Source organism: Podarcis cretensis (assembly GCF_951804945.1).
Source record: "Podarcis cretensis genome assembly, chromosome: 1".
Lineage (NCBI taxonomy): Eukaryota > Metazoa > Chordata > Lepidosauria > Squamata > Lacertidae > Podarcis > Podarcis cretensis.
This window is the reverse complement of record NC_137170.1, coordinates 15,108,132-15,129,576: the sequence shown is the minus strand read 5'-3', so window position 1 is coordinate 15,129,576 and position 21,445 is coordinate 15,108,132. Positions and strand designations below refer to the sequence as shown.

General features: G+C 41.6%; 1 protein-coding gene across 5 annotated transcripts in view; it reads right to left on the bottom strand.

Moving 5' to 3' along the window:
• Positions 1-19,765, bottom strand: part of PPP1R13B (protein phosphatase 1 regulatory subunit 13B) — a 67,091-nt gene extending 47,326 nt beyond the window's left edge. Inside the window, exon 1 of one of the 5 annotated variants that reach the window (XM_079984933.1) lies at positions 19,503-19,765. In XM_079984933.1, the coding sequence (XP_079841059.1) occupies positions 19,503-19,511 (9 nt within the window). In that variant the 5' untranslated portion in view covers positions 19,512-19,765. Of the gene's footprint in view, positions 1-4,934; positions 5,138-19,269; positions 19,375-19,502 lie in introns of those variants that run through there. The other 4 variants (XM_079984932.1, XM_079984931.1, XM_079984930.1 and 1 more) reach the window with 4 other exon arrangements.
• Positions 19,766-21,445: the final 1,680 nt, after the last annotated feature.

Sequence of the window (21,445 nt, the reverse complement as noted above, 5' to 3'; positions counted from 1 at the left end):
CCACAAAATGAAGGATAGAAGGAGTGTGTGGATTTTACTGTATGAGGCACTGGATTAGCCTACTGGTGCTGAGCTGGGATATGTGTGTGGGTTTTTTTAACAGGCTCCTCCACACTAGCCTTGCTCCTCACTATGAAACTGAGCCATATTCAAGGTGCTTCTTCCCACTCTGTGACTTCTGCAGTCTAGAAAGCTGCTGCTGGCAGTGCAGGTTTACTGGTGGGGAGCCAAGACTGTAGGGAGATTCAACATCAAATGTAAGAATCCAGAGTTTGACCCTATGTTCTGGTTGCATGGATACATTCCAAAACAAATCCAATTTGGTGGGCATTTTCCTAGTTGGAATATAAAGGATTTGTTTTATTTTTCTCCTCCATTTTAAAATATTATGTAATAAATTTATTGACTTTTTAGATGATGATATAAACAAGACATAACCAAATTTTAAAAGTTTTGAAACCCCTTCCTTAATTTATTTTGTTAAATGTATAAATACTGTAAAATAAAGGTTCATGGTTAACAAAGTTTTCACCTGTGCAAAAGGAAGGCAAGGCAAGGATTCCAAGAAACCAATTAGTAACAACACTACTCCACTATATAGAAAGACCATGCCAGGGTGAGGTGTGTGATGGAGGCAGGAACACTCAGCTATCTAACAACCTCTGCTCATAACAGGAGTTAAGTTGCTTTGCAGAATAGGGACTATGAAGCCCATCTCTACCTCCACTCTGCTACACAGACTTCTACAAAGTCAAACAACTTACAGAAACACTGCCTGGCTGCCTTGGCCTATCAAACCAGTCCCTTTCACCATGTCTATAGATAGGAGTATTTTATTTTATTTTATTTTAAATAGACAACTTATCTACTTTATGGAAGTTTAAGTTTTAGATAGCTGTGAACAATGAATTATATTCTCTGGAGTGGCACTTCCCTACCTCCAACAGCAGACAGAAAGGATGAATAATTATGGATCTAGTGTGGTGTGCATTTTAAAATTTATGCACGTCTTCATGAGTGCATACTGATTCCTAACATATTAAACATTTTGTCAGCAAGATACAATTACATGTTGCTATGGACACATTAAGAAGCCTCAGAAGCCAATTCAGTGCTACAAAAATAGAAGATACTTGAAGTAGTTATAAAAGGTCCACAACAATTTATATATTCTCCACAGTTCTGCATGTCTGCCTGCTCATCTTCTCCAACTGAACTATGTATTGCAGGAAAACTGAGAGAAGGGACGGTAAGAGACTAGAGTTTGTGGAACATGCAATATCTAACTTGAGGGGGGTGGGACTGTTTATAGATACTTACATCCTGCCCTTGCAAATTCCATTAAAAAAATCATTCTATGATACATTGAAGAAGAGGACCAGCAACTGAATGATAAAATGCACTGTCCCCCACAGAACGAAAAGTCTATTGGAATAAAAAGGACTTAAACAAACAGCAAAGGATGGGGCCAACCATATTTTACAGGATATTCTAGGATCTGGGTGTGGCCACTGGGAAGGCTCTCTGTCTGTCTGTCTGTCTGTCTGTCTGTCTGTCTGTCGTGCATGCTTCCATGGCAGGCAAGACACGAAACACCATTTCTCCCTCAGATCCTAGGAAGGAGGCAGAAGTGTTAGCTAAGTTGTCCTGGACCTAAGTACTGCTTTACTCTTTCTCTTTAGGAAAGCTTCAGCACCTTAGTGCCAGCAGAAGTTAATTACACCAATCGCCACCTTTGGCAAAGATCTTTTTACATTCCTAGCACCCATAAAAAATGTGTAAAATCTATATACTTAACATGGTTACATGTTACAGCTAAATGGAAGAGGGAAAGGAGACAGCAGAGGAATTTAAAGCTGGATCCTATGCGTGTCTATTCCAAAGTAAATCCCACTGCATTCAATGAGGCTTACTCCCAGGTCAGTATATGTAGGATTGCAGCATGAGGGGGAAGGAAAAGTGAAGCCACTTGCTAACTTCCCAGTCCATTTTATGGTCATATTTCCATACACATTTCCACTAGCCATTGTTTCTAAGTATGGAGCAGAATGCCCCCTTTCCCAGGCTAAAATAAAAGCCAACCTCTAAAGCAGGCATGTCCTAAGTCTGTTTCAGGGGCCTAATCCGGCCCTCCAGTCGATTTAATCCAGCCCCTGTGTCAGTATATGTCCTGGGGTAAAATCTAAAAAAAAGCTCAGCAACTTCAATACTAAAAAAAGCTCAACACCTTTGGCCAGACCTCACGCATGTTCACCCCATCAAATCTGGCCCTCTTTGAAAAAAGTTTGAGCACCCCTGCTCTAAAGTTAGGCTTGGCTTAGTGCCAGCCCTCCGCAACACAGTCACCACTTCCTTTCACTATCCAAACTTATCAGGCAACAACAGAGAGGCTTAATTTTATTTTATTACTTATTTATTAAAATTTCTATACCACCTGTCATCCAAGAATTACAAGACAATTTACAATATAAAAACACCAAAATATCAAACATAGTAACAAACAAAATCAGTAAACCCTCCCCAACCCTAGCCCATCAGTACTGCCACATTAGTTTCCTGCTGATGCTAAGATCCTTGCAAAGTTGCCAGGTGCCAGTGCAGAATCTTAGACACAAGATGTAGTTATCATAGATCCTAGGATGTCATGATCCATAAGAACTGTATCTTTTGCAGTACTTGCACCCAGTATGCTGCCATAAGTTATGAAGGACCCATCCTAAACACAATGGGTCCTTTGTTTGGAATGGGGCTAAGTTTAAAATCTTATTTGAGACCCAAGTCAAATGGAGCCCTAATTAGCTAATCTAAGGATAACGTATTTCCAGTTAAACCCAAGCAAGTCTTCCCACACAATTTGGGGGCACATTTCTCTACTTGGGATATAAAGATTCAGTTATATAAATCTATGAAAAGAGTAAAATGAATCACACACAGCAAATGAGTAACAACTACACAAAACAATGAAATGACCTTAAGGATGTTTTCACAAGTGATGTAAAGAGTGTGTTTCCCCTTGAAATGTAACGCTTGTGATTGTTAATAAAGCATTAAAAAAATGAAGGCAGCCATTTTAACATTGAAAGAGTATTCTAGGTAACGTAGGTTTTTTATTCCATTTTTAGACACAGGAAATACAAAAACTGTTCTAACTGTCACTTATGAAAACAGCCTAAGGCATGACCTTCCAAATCAGTGCTACAAGGTTAAACTACGCAAACCAACCTTTCCAATCTCACAACTATGCAGTCTCTTGTTCACTGCAACATGGTGCACTGCTTTTCCAACTTACAAATATGCCCCCCCCCAGCCAAGCTAATACAGATCTCTTGAGTCTTTTCTGTCATTCGTACAGCAACATGAAACAAATCAGAAGATTGGGAGACAGCTGCCAGGTCACTTATGAATTCTCCAGATAAGCACCAATTTCAGTACAACAAACAAAGATCCCCTGCACCAGGAAATTGCATTTCCCCCAAAAAAATTTATTCACAGATATTAATAATGTGACTAATGGCAGCAGTATCTTTTTATGAACAGTAGCAAAAGGCTGAACTACCTCTACCATTTATACACCACTTGCTTATTAAAAAATCTCAAAGTGATTTACAAAAAAGATAAAACAATAAAATTGAGAAAAATTCACAACCCTTCTTTAAAACATACACGAAAATACTAAAACAGATTAAAATTACCTCAGCTTTTTAAGCATCTTGGTAGGCTTGTTGTCTATACAACAATGTTTTCAGCAGGTGTCAAAAAGTGTACAGTGAAGGTGCCTGCTTGATCTCAATAGGCAGGGAGTTCCAAAGTGCATGTGCTGCCACACTCAACAACTGAGTTCTTACAAATGCAGAACAGGTATTATGTGGCACCTATAGTAGTACCAATTCTGCTGACTGAAGCGGTTGATCATTAGCAAAATGCTTTTGTTTACAGGGAACTATAAATAGGAGAAAGAAACATATACAGATACCGTATTTTTCGCCCTATAGGACGCACTTTTCCCCCTCCAAAAATGAAGGGGAAATCTGGGTGCGTCCTATGGGGCGAATGCAGGCTTCGCTGAAGCTTGGAGAGCGAGAGGGGTCGGTGCGCACCGACCCCTCTCGCTCTCCAGGCTTCAGGAACACATCCGCAGCCTAGGCAGCCCTGCGGGAGTTCCCCACAGGGCTCCCCACGCTGCAGATAGCAGCCTGCCGCCTGGCGCGAGGGGTGCCCTGAGGCAGAGCGCCCCTCGCGCCGGGCAGACATCCGCAGCGTGAGGAGCCCTGCAGGAGTTCCCCGCAGGGCTCCCCACGCTGCAGATAGCAGCCTGCCGCCTGGCGCAAGGGGTGCCCTGAGGCAGAGCGCCCCTCGCGCCGGGCAGACATCCGCAGCGTGAGGAGCCCTGCCGGAGTTCACCGCAGGGCTCCCCACAAGCTTGGGGGCCAGCAGGGAGGCGCAGCGCCGCCATCCCGCTGTTCCTCGACCTGGTTCGGTTTCCCCGACCTGGTTTTGGGGGGGAAATTAGGGGGAATTTTTTTTCCTTTATTTCCCCCCCCCAAAAAAAACTAGGTGCGTCCTATGGGACGAAAAATACGGTATATGCTCAGGACAGCTATTTCTCACAAACTTCTGGTGGTGGTTGTTGTTGTTATTAGGAATATAACACAAGTTAGGAGAACAAGAAAACAGGGTTGAAAGCAAATTCTAAAATTTGCTTTTGTTTTAAAGAATTCAAACACACATAATGTAAACATGCCAGCCAAACAACTTTCCAAACAAGTGCATGTACAAAGACAGCATCATTGGACGGATGCAAATCTCTACAGAGGAAAACAGTGTTTTTCACTTAAAAGCGCAGAATCACAAGATAATGTTCACTCCTATAAAAGAATGCTACAAAACACACACACACAATAATATAGCTATAAGTTATGTTAACTAGCTCTCACCTTTTTTTTCATTATTTTGCCTATTTTCCCATTTCTCTGCTTCAGGCCGCTCCTCCCCAGTTGCCAAATGTTCTCTTTTGATGTGTTTAAGACGCTTTGTACAATCATTCTTAAAATGTTCCTCATGTGTAAAGCCACACAGAGAGATTTAAAAATGAACTTAAAAAGTGAAAGCTGGAATCTAAAACAGTTTCTGTGCAAAGGCTACAGTGCTACAATCTACTTAAATGGATATTCTGGTCTGGTCTGCAGCTATATGAATACAAGAGGTAGTGACGTGCCTAGATAAGACAGCCTAATGAAACAAGGCAGAGCACAGTTGTGACAGCAAGTAGATATGGTGGATTGAATTTCACCTAATTAGGTAACCTTACATGAGGAGCTCTCTTCATCAAGTGTGTAGTTGTACTAACTGCTGCCTCTGTTTAAGCAGTGTCGCATTTTAAAAGATGGGCTAACTTTGAAGTGATTATTACATAAGTAGGGAAACTTAAATTTCCCCTCTTTAGAAATGCAGCATTTAGTCTGTTTACTACCTGACATATAGAAGACAGTTCTCACTACCAATTATATATACATATATTAAAATCAATAGATATCAACAGCAGCAATTATTTTCAGCAGCAATCATTATTGTGCAGCATGTGCAAATGTATCTCCATGATCAAACATGCTAACCTTTTGCAGTGACAAAGGAATAGCAACAGTGGTAAGCATTTATACAAGGGTCAGGAAATCTGTGACTTGGTGCACAAATTAGCTCTACTTCTTACTTCCAATTTCAAACAATGCCTCCCCTCCATCATCTGCACCCATTATATGGTATCAGCTTGCTTTTAGCATGACATCAACCCCATATAAATGACCTGCATCAAACTTTTTATGGAACATGGACAGAAGCTCCTAAATTAAGATCCAGCACTACAGGACTGTTATATACTGAAGAAAAAACACCCCAGATCGCAGAATTCATGTCAGCAACTGGTAATCTTCTTGAGCTAATCACTCAGAAGAAGAAGCTGCCACATCAAGTTAAATACTATCTACCATTTATTTAGACAATCCAGCTTGACCATAGAAAGTTGCCTAAAGAGCACAATAAGTATACTTCCTTATCTACTCATATCCATAATCTGCAGAATTTTAAAAGTTGCTGGCACAGGTTGTCGACCCTCTCCTTTGTTGATTCTAAAAGCACTTTATACTTTATACTACCCAACAAGCAGTTACAAGTATGCATTAAAGAAGAGAAGCACTTTATACTACCCAACAAGCAGTTACAAGTATGCATTAAAGAAGAGAGGAGGACAGAACTGGGAAACCTAGATTTAAATGTAGCATAACCAAAGACTCACTTGGCAAAGACAAACTAATAATATCTTGCCCCAAGAGGTCTATTTGCAAAACCTGTTAAAAATCTACTTCATAGGATTAGGATTAATGGGAAATTAGTCTGTTGTTGTTGTTGTTGTTGTTGTTAATAATAATAATAATAATAATAATAATAATATGTAATGGTCCTTCTGACCAATGTAGCTACTTAGGAACAATTTGTTTTACAGCTATAATCTTCATGTATGCTGTGTATAGGCAAAGTAATTACTTTTAGAATAGTCAGCAATTTACTTCAGCACATATGCCAAAAAAACACAAAAATATTAAACTATTAGGAAACTGGAATTCTTGAAAGTGATCAGCTGAAAGGGAAAATTGTTGCTTACAACTACATAAAGCACATAATTCCTTTTGATATTTAATTGGCTAGATTTTCAAGATGTTAGGGGTTTTTTAACACAAAATATAAAAGTAATTACAGTTACTTTTTTGATTACTTTTGCTCAAGAGATTTAGACTGTGCCCACATTTCACATTAAATCATAAATCTTTAACTCTGGTTTAGCATGAATAAGCAACACACTGGTGCATGCTGCCCCCAAGTCCTCACTTTGCAACAAACCACAAGCCCTTCCTTGTTATATTATGCACTCATGGTTTGTTTTTCCTTAAACAAACCACAACCAGGAAGGAGAAGAATACTGTATATATTGACTACCATTTGTGGTTAGGAGAGAAACAACCCACAAGTGCAGGTTCAGACAACACAACAAACTAAGGCTTATAGTTTGTTTCTCTTGGTGTAGCATGGTCAGGAATGTGGGTAGGAGGAAAGCGGAGACTCTTGAGCATGCTGTGTGTTCACATTAAGCCAAAGTTAGATATTAGTTTAGAAAAATGTGGACCAAGTAAAATCAAGTTCATTCCTTGATGCAAACATTGGTTACGAAGCCAGATAGCCATATTTGCCCAGCCTAGTATACTATTATTCATTTAGTACCATAAATGAAATAGGTGAAACAGCTCACCCCAAGGGCTAATTAGGAAAATGAACCATTTCTCCTTCTTAAGCAGCTTCAAGCAGGCTTTGGAAAATGTAACGATTTAGAAGCACTTTAATGTAGGGGTTTTTGTGGTGGGATAGGCTTGCAATGTCTATAGCTCTCACTCAAAAACCAGATCTACACTGAGGGTGGTGCTATAAAAACAGTACAAGACTGTAAATAATTAGTACAGTACATCTTTCATTTAACTTCATGTCAAGTTCTACTTATTTTATGCAAGCAATAAAGTTTTATTTTCCCACTCTCTCTTCACTTTGGGACATGAAATGCAAAGGCATTTAGTTAGGATGTAATCCTGTACACATTTTATATGGGAGTAAGTCCCAATGAATTCAATAGGACTTCTAGAAAAACATGTATAGGACTACTCTGTTAATGTACAGCTAAGATTAAGTTTTGGAAATAAGAACATTTTCATATAAATTTTAGAAAGCAGTTCTAGAAAGATACACTAATTGATCTGTTGATGGCTGAAAGATACAAAACCACAAAATGCTTCCTCTCACTTTCGAAAGTAGAACCACATGATACACTGAGGTCCAGCACCGAGGACCTTCTGGCGGTTCCCTCACTGCGAGAAGCCAAGTTACAGGGAACCAGGCAGAGGGCCTTCTCGGTAGTAGCGCCCTCCCTGTGGAACACCCTCCTACCAGATGTCAAAGAGAACAACAACTACCAGACTTTTAGAAGACATCTGAAGGCAGCCCTGTTTAGGGAAGCTTTTAATGTTTGATGTATCACAATATTTTAATATTCTTTTGGAAGCCGCCCAGAGTGGCTGGGGAAGCCCAGCCAGATGGGCGGGGTATAAATAAATTATTATTATTATTATTATTATTATTATTATTATTATTATTATTCATACCAAAGGTAGCTGGCTTTATGCTAGCTCAAACATATCCCCAAACATAGTCAAGACAACAGCTTTCTGCTCAAAATGATAGCAAACAAGATGTGGTTCAAATACCCAAATCAGCCACCAAATATTTTTTTTTTCTTTGCCTACTGGCCCTAATCCAAATCTGGTCATACACAATGCAGCAAACAAAAAAACAAAAACAAAACCAGCACAAGAATGCAATTTTAATTTAAATGCACATCAGACTCTGCACCTGAATCAAACCAAAGAAGTATGGATAAGACTGCATATCCTCACTTGAATGTGTGTCTAAGACTACAACTACACTTACCTAAAAGTAAGTTACACTAAAATCAGTGATGCTTACTTCAGACTAGATAGAAAAGATTACACAGTTAATAAGTGCAGGATTTGCACCTATGGTTTCCAATCCAGTAAATTATACATGCACAAATACTTTGTATGCACACAGTTCTCTTTAACAAAGATGTGCATGCACTCACCACAGAGATTTCATCCCCTACTATAGTCTTTTTCTGCATCAAAGAATCTAAAATTGTACTTACAAAATAGCCATAAAATAAAAAGGCAAAGCAGATATATACAGGAGCAAATGAAGCTGCAAATCTTCTAAGTCATTCAGAGAAACATGTTGAGATGGATTTCATGGTTTATTTAAGCAATGGCTCAAGACTAGTGCCTTTAACACAGCATGGCAGCAAATCATACTAAATGAAAAATGTTATGGGGTTTAAGTCCAAGCGCTAGTTATCACACTCATGGTTGAAACAGTCTATGGAATTGGAACTGAGGTCTGGTAACCATGGAGAAGGATATTTTAAACCTAATACTTTCATATATTGGTGCTACACCTCAAACTACGTTTAAGTAATTCACATACAGTAAATCTGCAGCATATAAATTCTAAATCTCCTTTTATTATTATTCTTAGATAATTAACCATAGGACACAATCACTAAAGGCTTATTTACACAAACAGGAATACTTGAAGTTATTTCAGTGATTGTTAACTTAAGATTGTTACGGTGAATCAGCAATTGTTGCATGCCAGAATAAGAGATTTTCAACTATATATGCTTCCTGAATTTCATCCACCTTTACATACCTGAGGTCATGTTGCATACCTCGTCAGTTATGCAAACTAAGAAAAGACAAAAACTTCTATATATCACTACTTCAATGTCAACTCACTAAGTCCTTGTGTAATCCCTTGATACTATAAGCAAATTATAGAGTGAAGCAAGATAAGGGTTTGCTATCTCAGGATAAATACATGTGAATGAGTCTCAAGTGCTCTGCTCAAGTAAAAGGGGAATTATGGTCAAAAAGGGTCATGGGATCAAACAGGAGCTTGTGATTTTGCATGCTGATGTCCATTATTATTGGCCACTGAAGCCTACACAGTGGAAAGCTATAGGGCAGTACTATTCCCTTCAGGCTCCTGTATCGCTCCACCCCTTAGATAGTCCATTGATTTGACTCATGACCACCTAGCTATAAATGCTTCCAGATTATGACAGGACTTTATCTGGACAACACTCTTTCTTGCATTTGGCTCTAGCCTGCTTGCATCATGCTTCCTTTCCAACTGATATCTTGTCTAACTACCTAGTTTGGACAACCCCTTTTTGTGCAATGCCCTGAAGCTCAGATCAAAGGCTCTTTGCCTAACAATGCCAACTCCAGAACCTGGACATAATCAAGTTTAGTTCTATATTGGCTCTCTACACCAGGCTTCCTCAAACTCGGCCGTTCAGATGTTTTTGGCCTACAACTCCCATGATCCCTAGCTAGCAGGACCAGTGGTCAGGGATGATGGAAATTGTAGTCTCAAAACATCTGGAGGGCCAAGTTTGAGGAAGCCTGCTATACACCCATGATAGAAGGGATCCCTAATTAAAGTTATGAACAGTTGCCTTAATTAAGCCAAAGATTCATGCATTTGTAATTACACCCATCATTAGCCATTTCCAGTTTGTGCACCTACTTTTGCCTTCTGACAGCTAATTAGTCACTTCCACTCTTACTCCAAAAATGTATTATATAATTTTATTGTTTAAGTTTCTTTTTGACCCATATATGGTGAAAAGCAGGGTATAATTTTTAATAAATAAATAATCTAGCTCCCCTTATGCTCTTATGAGATGGGGACACAATGGAGCTGCATCTTATTATATTGGTGCATTCATGTTTCTTTCAGAACCTTGAAGTAAATTGTAGAACTGAATAGGTAACTCCCATTACTTTATTCTGAAGTGCCTAACTAACTGGACAGCTAAGAAACTTTGGCTTAGTCTTGCTACCTTTGAAACAGCTCATGAAATATTTCTTTATAGGCAACTAAGGTATGTCTGGCTGCACAAGCAAAACACTTTACCTTTATTTCTTATAGACAGACAGTTATGCTGCAATGGCTGAATATATCACAAAAAGATTCCTAAGACTGTGTAACTCCATGTATGACTCGTGGAGGGCATTGCTGCTAACCCATTCCATTTTTCCTGGAAGAAGAGTGAAAAAATATGCCTCATATGCACATGCAAGTGTCTATTTTCTCCCCCTCCTCTTGGACCTGCCAATTTCCCCCTGGTAGTGTCCCCACTACTATACTCATGTGACAAGCACAAGGTTAGACAAGCACATGGGTTAGAAAATGAAATGTAGTATTTCCCTTGAAATGTTTAGTTCCACTCTAGTTTGCATTAGTTATCATTAATATCAGTGCTGACCCACGCTTAACTGTGGTTAAAGATGGTAAGGGACAGGTATTCGGGAAGGAGGCCTGCTTCCAATCTACTAACAAGGCTTAAGACGTTGGTAGTATTGCATCTTCACTGGCCCCATCTCACTCTCTGCCTCATGAATACAGGTCTCTGTCTTGCTTCATGTGTTAACTCTCTTCCAAGACTTTCGTATTTTTATTATGTAATAAATTAATATCCAAGCTTTTAGAAAACTTCTCAGAGGCAGCAAAAATAGTATAATACAGTATAAAACAAACTTAACAAGTAATACATAAAATATTCTAAACCCACAGAAAAATCAGTACCTTTCTTTAAAAAAAATTTCAAAAAGTAAGCTGCCGCATACAACTACAAATGGCAAAAAAGGGTTAAATTATTTGAAAGCCCCAAAATAGAAGCATTACATGCTGTCTTGTATCTCGAGAGTCTAATCCAATTATGCCTACAACACTCCTCCTTGGATCCTCTTTAAGATAGTTATAAATTGCAGACTTGAGGAGCAACTATACCACTCCCAACTTACACACACACACACACACAATATTGTGTCTGACAAAGAGCTCTGCAGAACTTGAAAGCTGGCTTATTATTTTTTGCCATTTTAGTTGGTCCTAATAAAAGTGTCACCCTGCTGTAGATTTAGGCTTACTAGGTATTTGCATAATTACAACCCCAGACTCTTGGATACCTGAATCCATGTTTTGGTAGGGCAAAATACATAGTATACTGCCTAATAGGCAATAGTGCCCCAAAGCATAAATCAATTACCATCCACAGAATATGGCTGAAAAAAAATATGTCAGGCCTCTTGAAGGAATAGTCATTCACACCTTCCCTTAGCAATTACTTTTATTGTCCTGCCACTCTTACAGTCAAAGGGGTCATTTTGAAAAAGTAATAGCTCAGCAATATTACTTATCTTACTGCCACTGTTTCCAACATTTTTGTATATTGTAATTCTTTTTCTCAACCCCCTCAGTTCAAAAGCACGGTCTCTGACTAACATGTTTGTGTCTTTTATTTTTACCAGTCTTGTAATTCTCCCCCCACCCCCCACCCTCTCAGTTCAAAAGGAAGTCAGGGCACTGCTTTCTATTACGGGTGTGTGTTCAATTTGAAACCCATTATATTAATGCCTTCCAAATCTTCTCTAGTTTGTGAACATTCTTGTTAAAATTTGGACCTCAAAACTAAAGACTGTTTTCAAGGACATCCCCTAGAACCAAGTAGGTTAGAATAATAGAATTTTAGGGTTTCCCAAGAGTTGGGTAGAATAGCAATGCAAACTTAATCCAAACAAAAAAAAATTCCTTCCAGTAGCACCTTAAAGACCAACTAAGTTAGTTCTTGGTATGAGCTTTCGTGTGCATGCACACTTCTTCAGATACACTGAAACAGAAGTTTCCAGACCCTTCTATATAGTGAGAAGGTGGGGAGGGGTATTACTCAGAAGGGTGGTGGGAATGGGTGATTGGCAGATAGCTGTGATGAGCCTGTTGCGACTCTTAACGACTGCAATAGGTCTTACAGGAAAAAGCAAGGGGTGAGAAGGTGAAAAATGGCTTTGTCATGTATAATGAGATAAGAATCCAAGGTCTTTGTTCAGGCCAGGACTCTCCATGGTTTTAAGTTTGGTGATAAGTTGCAATTCAGCAGCTTCTCTTTCCAGTCTATTTCTGAAATTCCTTTGTAGTAAAACAGCTACTTTGAGATCTTGTATAGAATGTCCTGGGAGATTGAAGTGTTCTCCTACTGGTTTCTCTGTCTTGTGATTCCTGATGTCTGATTTATGTCCGTTTATTCTTTGGCGTAAGGTCTGGCCTGTTTGTCCAATATAGAGAGCTGAAGGACACTGTTGGCATATGATTGCATACACAATGTTAGACGATGAGCAATTAAATAGTCCCGAGATGGTATGTGTGATGTTGTTGGGGCCAGTAATGGTGTTGTCCGGGTGTATGTGGCAGCAAAGTTGGCATCTGGGTTTATTGCAGGCTCTGGTGCCAGTGTCCGTGTTAGGTCTGGTTGTAGTATTATTGTGGGTTAGGAGTTGTTTAAGATTGGGTGGCTGTCTGTAGGCAATGAAAGGTCTTCCTCCCAGAGCTTGAGAAAGAGAACTGTCGTTGTCCAGGAGAGGTTGTAGATCTCTGATGATGCGTTGTACTGTTTTAACTTGGGAGCTGTATGTGATGACTAGAGGTGTTCTGTTATTTTCTTTTTTGGGTCTGTCTTGCAGCAAGTTCTCTCTGGGTATCAGTCTGGCTCTGTTGATCTGTTGTCTAACTTCATCTGCTGGGTATTTTAGTTCTAAAAGGTTTGCTGTAGATCTCTTAGGTGAGAGTCTCTGTCTGTAGAATTGGAACAGATGCGGCTGTAACGTAGTGACACTACGTTACAGCCGCATCTGTTCCAATTCTACAGACAGAGACTCTCACCTAAGAGATCTACAGCAAACCTTTTAGAACTAAAATACCCAGCAGATGAAGTTAGACAACAGATCAACAGAGCCAGACTGATACCCAGAGAGAACTTGCTGCAAGACAGACCCAAAAAAGAAAATAACAGAACACCTCTAGTCATCACATACAGCTCCCAAGTTAAAACAGTACAACGCATCATCAGAGATCTACAACCTCTCCTGGACAACGACAGTTCTCTTTCTCAAGCTCTGAGAGGAAGACCTTTCATTGCCTACAGACAGCCACCCAATCTTAAACAACTCCTAACCCACAATAATACTACAACCAGACCTAACACGGACACTGGCACCAGAGCCTGCAATAAACCCAGATGCCAACTTTGCTGCCACATACACCCGGACAACACCATTACTGGCCCCAACAACATCACACATACCATCTCGGGACTATTTAATTGCTCATCGTCTAACATTGTGTATGCAATCATATGCCAACAGTGTCCTTCAGCTCTCTATATTGGACAAACAGGCCAGACCTTACGCCAAAGAATAAACGGACATAAATCAGACATCAGGAATCACAAGACAGAGAAACCAGTAGGAGAACACTTCAATCTCCCAGGACATTCTATACAAGATCTCAAAGTAGCTGTTTTACTACAAAGGAATTTCAGAAATAGACTGGAAGGAGAAGCTGCTGAATTGCAACTTATCACCAAACTTAAAACCATGGAGAGTCCTGGCCTGAACAAAGACCTTGGATTCTTATCTCATTATACATGACAAAGCCATTTTTCACCTTCTCACCCCTTGCTTTTTCCTGTAAGACCTATTGCAGTCGTTAAGAGTCGCAACAGGCTCATCACAGCTATCTGCCAATCACCCATTCCCACCACCCTTCTGAGTAATACCCCTCCCCACCTTCTCACTATATAGAAGGGTCTGGAAACTTCTGTTTCAGTGTATCTGAAGAAGTGTGCATGCACACGAAAGCTCATACCAAGAACTAGCTTAGTTGGTCTTTAAGGTGCTACTGGAAGGAATTTTTTTTTGTTTTGACTATGGCAGACCAACACGGCTACCTATCTGTAACTGGAACTTAATCCAAAATAGTATTGCTTCTGCTTTCTACTCAACATATGGAAAAATGGCTGAGACTGTCAATAGAAATTTTATTTTAACAACAAAAAAGATTCCCAAAAGTTTCCCACGAACACCACCATTATTATATTGGAAAGGCCAAAAGAATTACATTTAGTGCTCTGAAATTCAACAGGTACTGTTATAGCAAGAAATTAAAAAGAGCCCTGCTAGTTCATCTAGCCCAGCATCCTGTTCCCACAGAAGCCATGCAGAAGCCTTTGGGAAGTTATTCACAAGCAGGACATGAATGCAACAGTGCTTGCCCACTTATGCTCCCTAGCAACTGGTAGTAAACAAACTTACTGCAGTGATCACATGATCAAGTCCTTGATATGTTTTGCCTACAGTTGCAAAATTCTATTTTGATTTAAGATACTGTAATATCAAATTCAAGACAGTATATTGGACAACATGGCACCACCCCAATGGTTCCATATTGTTTAGGATCTTATCTTATCTTATAATAATAATAATTTATTATTTATACCCCGCCCACCTGGCTGAGTTTCCCCAGCCACTCTGGGTGGCTCCCAATCGAGTATTAAAAACAATACAGCATTAAACATTAAAAACTTCCCTAAACAGGGCTGCCTTCAGATGTCTTTTAAAGATAAGATAGCTGCTTATTTCCTTCACATCTGAAGGGAGGGCATTCCACAGGGCGGGCGCCACTACCGAAAAGGCCCTCTGCCTGATTCCCTGTAACCTCACTTCTCGCAATGAGGGAACCGCCAGAAGGCCCTCGGCGCTGGATCTCAGTGTCCGGACTGAACGATGGGGGTGGAGACGCTCCTTTAGGTATACAGGATCTTGCCCTAAAATAAGCTGATGCTACCTTAGAGGGTCCTACACATAAGAGGAGAAGCAATGAGACAGAGGAGTGAGGAGTGATGGATTGTGAAGGGGAAATGAGCAAAAACAGAGATAATAAAAGGGAATGGGGAAGGAAGGCACTGTGGATTTCTGTATTCTATACAGAGTTCCAACAGCTCTCCTTTGTCACAATCTAGCATGACAAAAATGTAATGTTGGGGCATGATGAACACAGAGAAGTGTTTTAAAAATACATGTATATGCATACATAAAAAAACAATTATCTACTCTATTAAGATGCCTGTCAACATAACCAGTGGGGTATATGTGCAATCCGGAGTCTTTTGGAGAATAGTGCCAAAGGTGCTGGTTTCCCCAACACCAGTTCTTTGTTTTTCTGTAATAGGAACAAACCCTTTATTTTCTCCATTTAAGCAAATTAAAAGCATTCACAGTCCTACTGGATGCAAACTAGTATTGCCCCTCTCCTGACAACTCCAGTGTTTGTGCCCAGAGGCAGGTCTTCCCCACTCAGCAGTGTCTCCAATTGCAGACTCTTCAGTTCCTCCCACAAGTCTACTGATCACAACCCCACCCTACATCAGCATAACTCCACCTTCTAGATTCCATTCTTGGCATGCTGCTAGAGTAGCAATTGACCATTATATTTCATCTACCATATATGCTAAAAAAAAAAAAAATCAATAAAGCACAACTACAAAGACCTCACCAATATAGCTCTGATCAATTTTACCAATATCACTTCAAAACAGTATTCTACAAAATTACATTTATCTCTTTGGGTTTATCCATACATTGTTTTTTTAGAGCTCCAATGCTTTCCAACATGGCCACAGTCACAGCATAGATGAGAAAGGACTGGGACAGAATTGGACTTTTGATTTAACTGAGCTCCCTGCTTCTGAAAATCTCATACCCATCACAGCTCCTGTTAAGGTTTTCATTTCATTAAACATTTTTATTACATTTATATACCACCTTTATCTTCCAAGTGAGCTTTAGCTTCCAAGGTGGTGTACATGGTTCTCCTCCTCTCCATTTCATCCACACAACAGCCCTGTGAGGTAGGTTAGGCTAAGAGATGGTGACTGGTCCAAGGTCACCCAGTGAGCTTCATGGCTGAGTGGGAATTTGAACCTGGTCTCCTACATCATAGTCCATCACTCAAACCATTACACCACATTGGCTCTCAAACATCACAGTTCTACTCCTGCCAGGCTCTTCCAGTTTCCTGTCCTACTCAATGTAAATCCTCCAGTCTTAAAGTCTGTAAGGGCAAGGAACTGGGAAAATGCTGCAATTGAGGGTGGTGGACTAAGATAGAGAAAGCTGCAGCTGGCTAGACTGCTGGTAGTAAACCAGCTTTGAAAGGAAAAGCTGCTCCACCACACTGAAATGAGTCTGTGGGTCTGTGATGCTAATAGTAGGATACTCTGTACAGTTCAACCCTTTAATCCTCCTACCCCACCCAGTAATGCAGCAATGCAAATGTCTATGTGGTACAACACAACTTTGAGGGGGCTCCTAAGTGCATATGTGTATTACCCCTAACAACTGCAATACCCAATGATACTGGCCTTTTTATTACAGAACATAAATGTACGCACTTAATAAAGCTTTGCCACCGTGGCTTGAGTAGGATTAAATTATTTTAAGTGGTTTGTGGATAGCTGCCATAGGCTCAAAGCTGCTGTGGTCAATTCAAAGTAACTCTGCTTGTACTGAGCTCCTCATTCACAAAGCGAGGTATCAGACAATTGGACATACTTCTGTATATATGCAATTTATGCTGAAGCCAAGAACAGGAACATTCTGGTGCTGAAGGTCAGGACTCAGAGTCTCTATAAGTACGGTATTTTACTCTTTCTATGCATAATCTTCTGCATTATGACAGATACAAAATCAAACAAAAATCAAGAAAATCACTTTACTACTTCATGCCATGGAAGGAAAACAAATCCTGTTTCATTTATTTATTTAATTTACTTAATATTCCGCTCTTCCTCCCAATGGACCCCAGGGTGGTATCTAGTACTGTACTTAGATTGAACAAAATGTGATCATTGTTACTAAAATGTTTCTGAAAGGTACATGAAGTAACATTCAAAAGTCATTGCTGTTACTGCAGTCTCATATGACAAAAAAGAATATTTAATATAAGAATAAAATAAATACAAAATATAGGCATTAATGAATCACTAGCTTAAAACAAAAAGCAAAATAATAACTGAAACACTGTTTTAAGAGTTATGCATTAAAATACATGCAATCCAGAGACAGAAAATGCAAGCCATGTTTCAGGTTGCATGCTATGCTTGTAAAACTGACTGTGCCTGTTTTACAGCTCCCTCCTAACAACATATACAATCATCTCAAATTCATAAGCTACAGCCTTGACAAAGGCTATTACATGAGCATACTAGAAGAACTACACACACTATCATGGTTTACATCTCATGGGATGAAATCCCCAGAACACCGATACTGGAATATGGCGAGTAAGTCATGGGAGATACTCTTCCAAAGGAACTGGTTAATGGACTGCAGCTAAAGTCAGTAAGATTACATGCATGTATATGTGTTCCACTTCAGAGGCCTAGATCATAACCAAATTTTGTAAATCCATTCATTCCAGTGACTCTATTTTTGCCAATTTTAACAGACTGTTTTTTTAAGATTTCCAACAAAGGGGAGAGAATGTGTATTTGTCTTACAATGTATGACAAAAGGGGCATTTTAAGTCACACATTACCACTGCAACAGACAAACCCCCTTTATACTACTTCCTGTGTTCTTCTCAGCATGAAGAAATAATAATAATAAATCCTAATTCATTGCTTACTCTTTCTTATTTTCTCATACCCAAGCATTATCTCTCTTCCATATAGTTAAGGGTGGGAATCCCTGCAGTATTTAGTTTTAGGAGGGTGAATTATTTTGGAATTTCCGATTTAGATTTCCTCCAAGTTTCCTTTTCTTTAAACGCTGCGGAGCAATTGAGGCAAAATACAGTAATCTTCCGAACCCAACAAATGAATAATTCACTAATCAGCATTAAGAACTAGCTATAAATAAACCACATATTAATATGAAGCATTTCCCCAAGGAATCGAAATAAATTTACAACAAAGCGGGCCATCAGAGAAACAACCATTTTAAAATGAAATACCCTGCCAATGCAATAAAAAGTCAAAGCAGCAAAGCAAGCCTATATTCACTGATGCCGAGATAAGCAGCGGAAAACGCAAGCAGCAGCTATAGATGCATATCCCGTGGGGGGGGGGGCGTGCAGATCGCACATTTTTAATAAAGAAATAGCAGTGATGCAAAGAAGGGTTAACAGGGAACTCCGCAGCCCGGCCTTATGCATCTTTCCTTGGAAATAATCAAAACCGACTGTATTCGGTGGGGCTTTACTCAAAAGCAAGCCGGCACGAAAACTAAGTAAGGCGCAGGTATTCCGAGTCCCTGTGGATCTTACACACAAGTGCGCATCGGATTGCAGCCCGTTCGTGCGCCCGGCCTCTTTTTATTCCCTTCTATCTCCATCTACCTCCAGGTGCTTCTGCGGTGCCCATTCAGAGGCAGCAGGGGCTGACACAAAACAATGCCCGACCCATAAGGCCAGGAAGCAAACACACCTCGCAGTTCTCTCGCCTGGATTACGCTCCCCCTTCTTCCTCCTCCACCAACAACAATGACAGCGTCAATCAACCCACAAAAGGGCGACCCCAAAAATAAATCAACCTTCCTGTCGTTGTTTTAAACAGCGCCGGCCCCACAACCCAGTGCTAGCCATGATCATCACGGATTAGGCTTTTTCGTTTCCCCCTTTACAGCTTAAATCCTCCTCTCAGCCTGGCTCCGATCGCGAAAAGAGGGTTGCCAGGATCCCTCCCTGGCGTGCGTTTTGTACCGTTTCATGGGATAGGCGAGGGAGGAAGAGAGCCGTTCCTGAGATCTCCCCGCTCGGGATGGAAGGAAAGGCGAGGAGGCGGGAGCACATGAGGTGGTTTTTTCCCTTTTACTCGAGAGCCGCCTGCCTTTGGCCGCCCTTTTCCGCCGGGACAGACAGACGGGAGGATTATCCCGCCCGAGAGAGGAAGAGAAGCCCGCTGCCTCCCTCACAGCCCCGCCGCCGCCGCTCACCGGCATCATCTCCGGCGCCGCCGCTGAGGCCCGAGCCGCCCAAGCCGAGACTCCGCTCTGAGGGAAAGGGGCGAAGCGGGCGCGCGGCGGTGGGAAGGCGCGGACGAGGCCTGCTGCCGGCTGCGCTGCCCACCCGAGCCGGACGGAGGGCCAGCCTTCTTCGGGGAGGGCTCCTTTTCTCCTCAGTCGTCGCAGCAGCGGCGGCGGCTCCCCTTCCCGTCGCCGTCGGAATCCAAGCCGCGGCCTCCTCCGCGTCTGCCGCCGCCTCTTTTTCTCCTCAGGTTTTTTTTTCTTTCCCCTCCCCCTCCTCCCTCAGTCACACAGAATTCCGGCCCTGCTCCGCCCCGGGAAGGGTTAATGGCGGCGGATCCCCATTGGCCGAGGCGGGAGCGAAAAGGGGGCGGAGCTGGCCGTGGTGCGGCGCGGCGCAGGACGGCGGGCGGGGGAGAGGAGGGAGGAGGGAAGGAATGCGAGCGGGGCGGGCGCGCGCCTGCCTGCCTGCCTGCCTGCCTGGATTTGGTGCTCCACGTGACGCGCGGGGGAGCAAATGCAAGCGATCGGGGTTTCCTCTCCCCCCTCCAATTTGTTCCTCACCGTCGCTTTCCAGCCCCACCCCGCCGGGCGCGCTCACCTGTTAGGGCCTCTTGGTGGCAGCTGGGCAGTAAGAAGCAGCAGCCCTGCTTTGTGAACAGTGTTTTCCAGATTGAAATTATTATGGGGGTTAGCTAATTATTCTACGTGATTTGTGTTGTGTTTGTGACACTCTAGGGCGTTCGGTCTTGTTACTGTTGTTGATTGCATGGGATTCAACTCCAAGGGGCCCATATCTACTAATAGAGCTCTCCCCCAAGTCAATGGGCATTGCCATTCAGATTCACTGTGCATGTCACGCATAGCTGTCAACGTTTCCCGTTTTTTTAAGGGAAATCCCCTTATTCCGAATAGGATTCCTCCCACGAAAAGGGAAATGTTGACAGCTATGGTGTCACGTCATGTGATCGATTTTGCACCCTTGGTAATCCGCTTTGGCATTCGTTTGAATGAAAAGCGGCGCATGCGTATAATAAATCGAATCAATCCAATATGGGGCCCATTAGCCCAGCACACCACAGGGGCCCAAACAGCCGCCTGGGGGAAAGGCAGGATTCAAGCGCAAGGGCAGATCTCCGGTGTTTTGCGGCAACTGGTATTCGGTAGCATTGCTGTGGAGGGCAGAGCATAGCCATTGGGGCCACTGATAGCCTTCTTCTCCATGTTGAATTTTTTGGGAGTTGGTGCATTGGTTTTCCCTGGTGGAATGTGTTGTTTTAGTTAAGTGGCTTTGCATGGGTAGAGAGACACCTTTCTACTCCCCTCTCCCCCAGTTTGTGGATGTTGCAATAAAACTTCGAGCACATTCACAAACCTAAGCAAGGTCCAGCACTTGCTTCACATCCTCCCTGAATGTTTTTGCCTGCCTGCAATGTGTCCTTGAACTCTGCTCATGCCTCTTGCTTGCCTGCAAGGATAGAAGGGCGTGTTATGTGTGTAGAATTTAGTCCGCTGCACAAAGGTAGTGTTTACATATATTGCTGCAGCCACTTTTGCCTCTGGCCATGCCTCCCCGCCCCCTGCATGTTACCCAGAAGGGGAAAAGTTTTCCCACCCCTACCACTCACCTCATTGCCTCCTGTTTTAGATAAATCATAGTCCCTTGCAACTCAAAAAAGGCCAGTCACCTCTGCCCTTCTGTTCTGCCTTCACCTGTTCTGCCTTTTGAATTGGGCCAGATCTGCCCATGTAAGGATAGTCAAAGCCTGAAATCTGGTAGATAAAATTTATCCACATACATTGATGATTTGGGATTGCTTCTTCTTGTGCTTCCTGCAAATCAGTTGCTTCATGATCAATCTAGAATCCTAAAACACCACACACACACACACACACACACACACTCAGTTCAA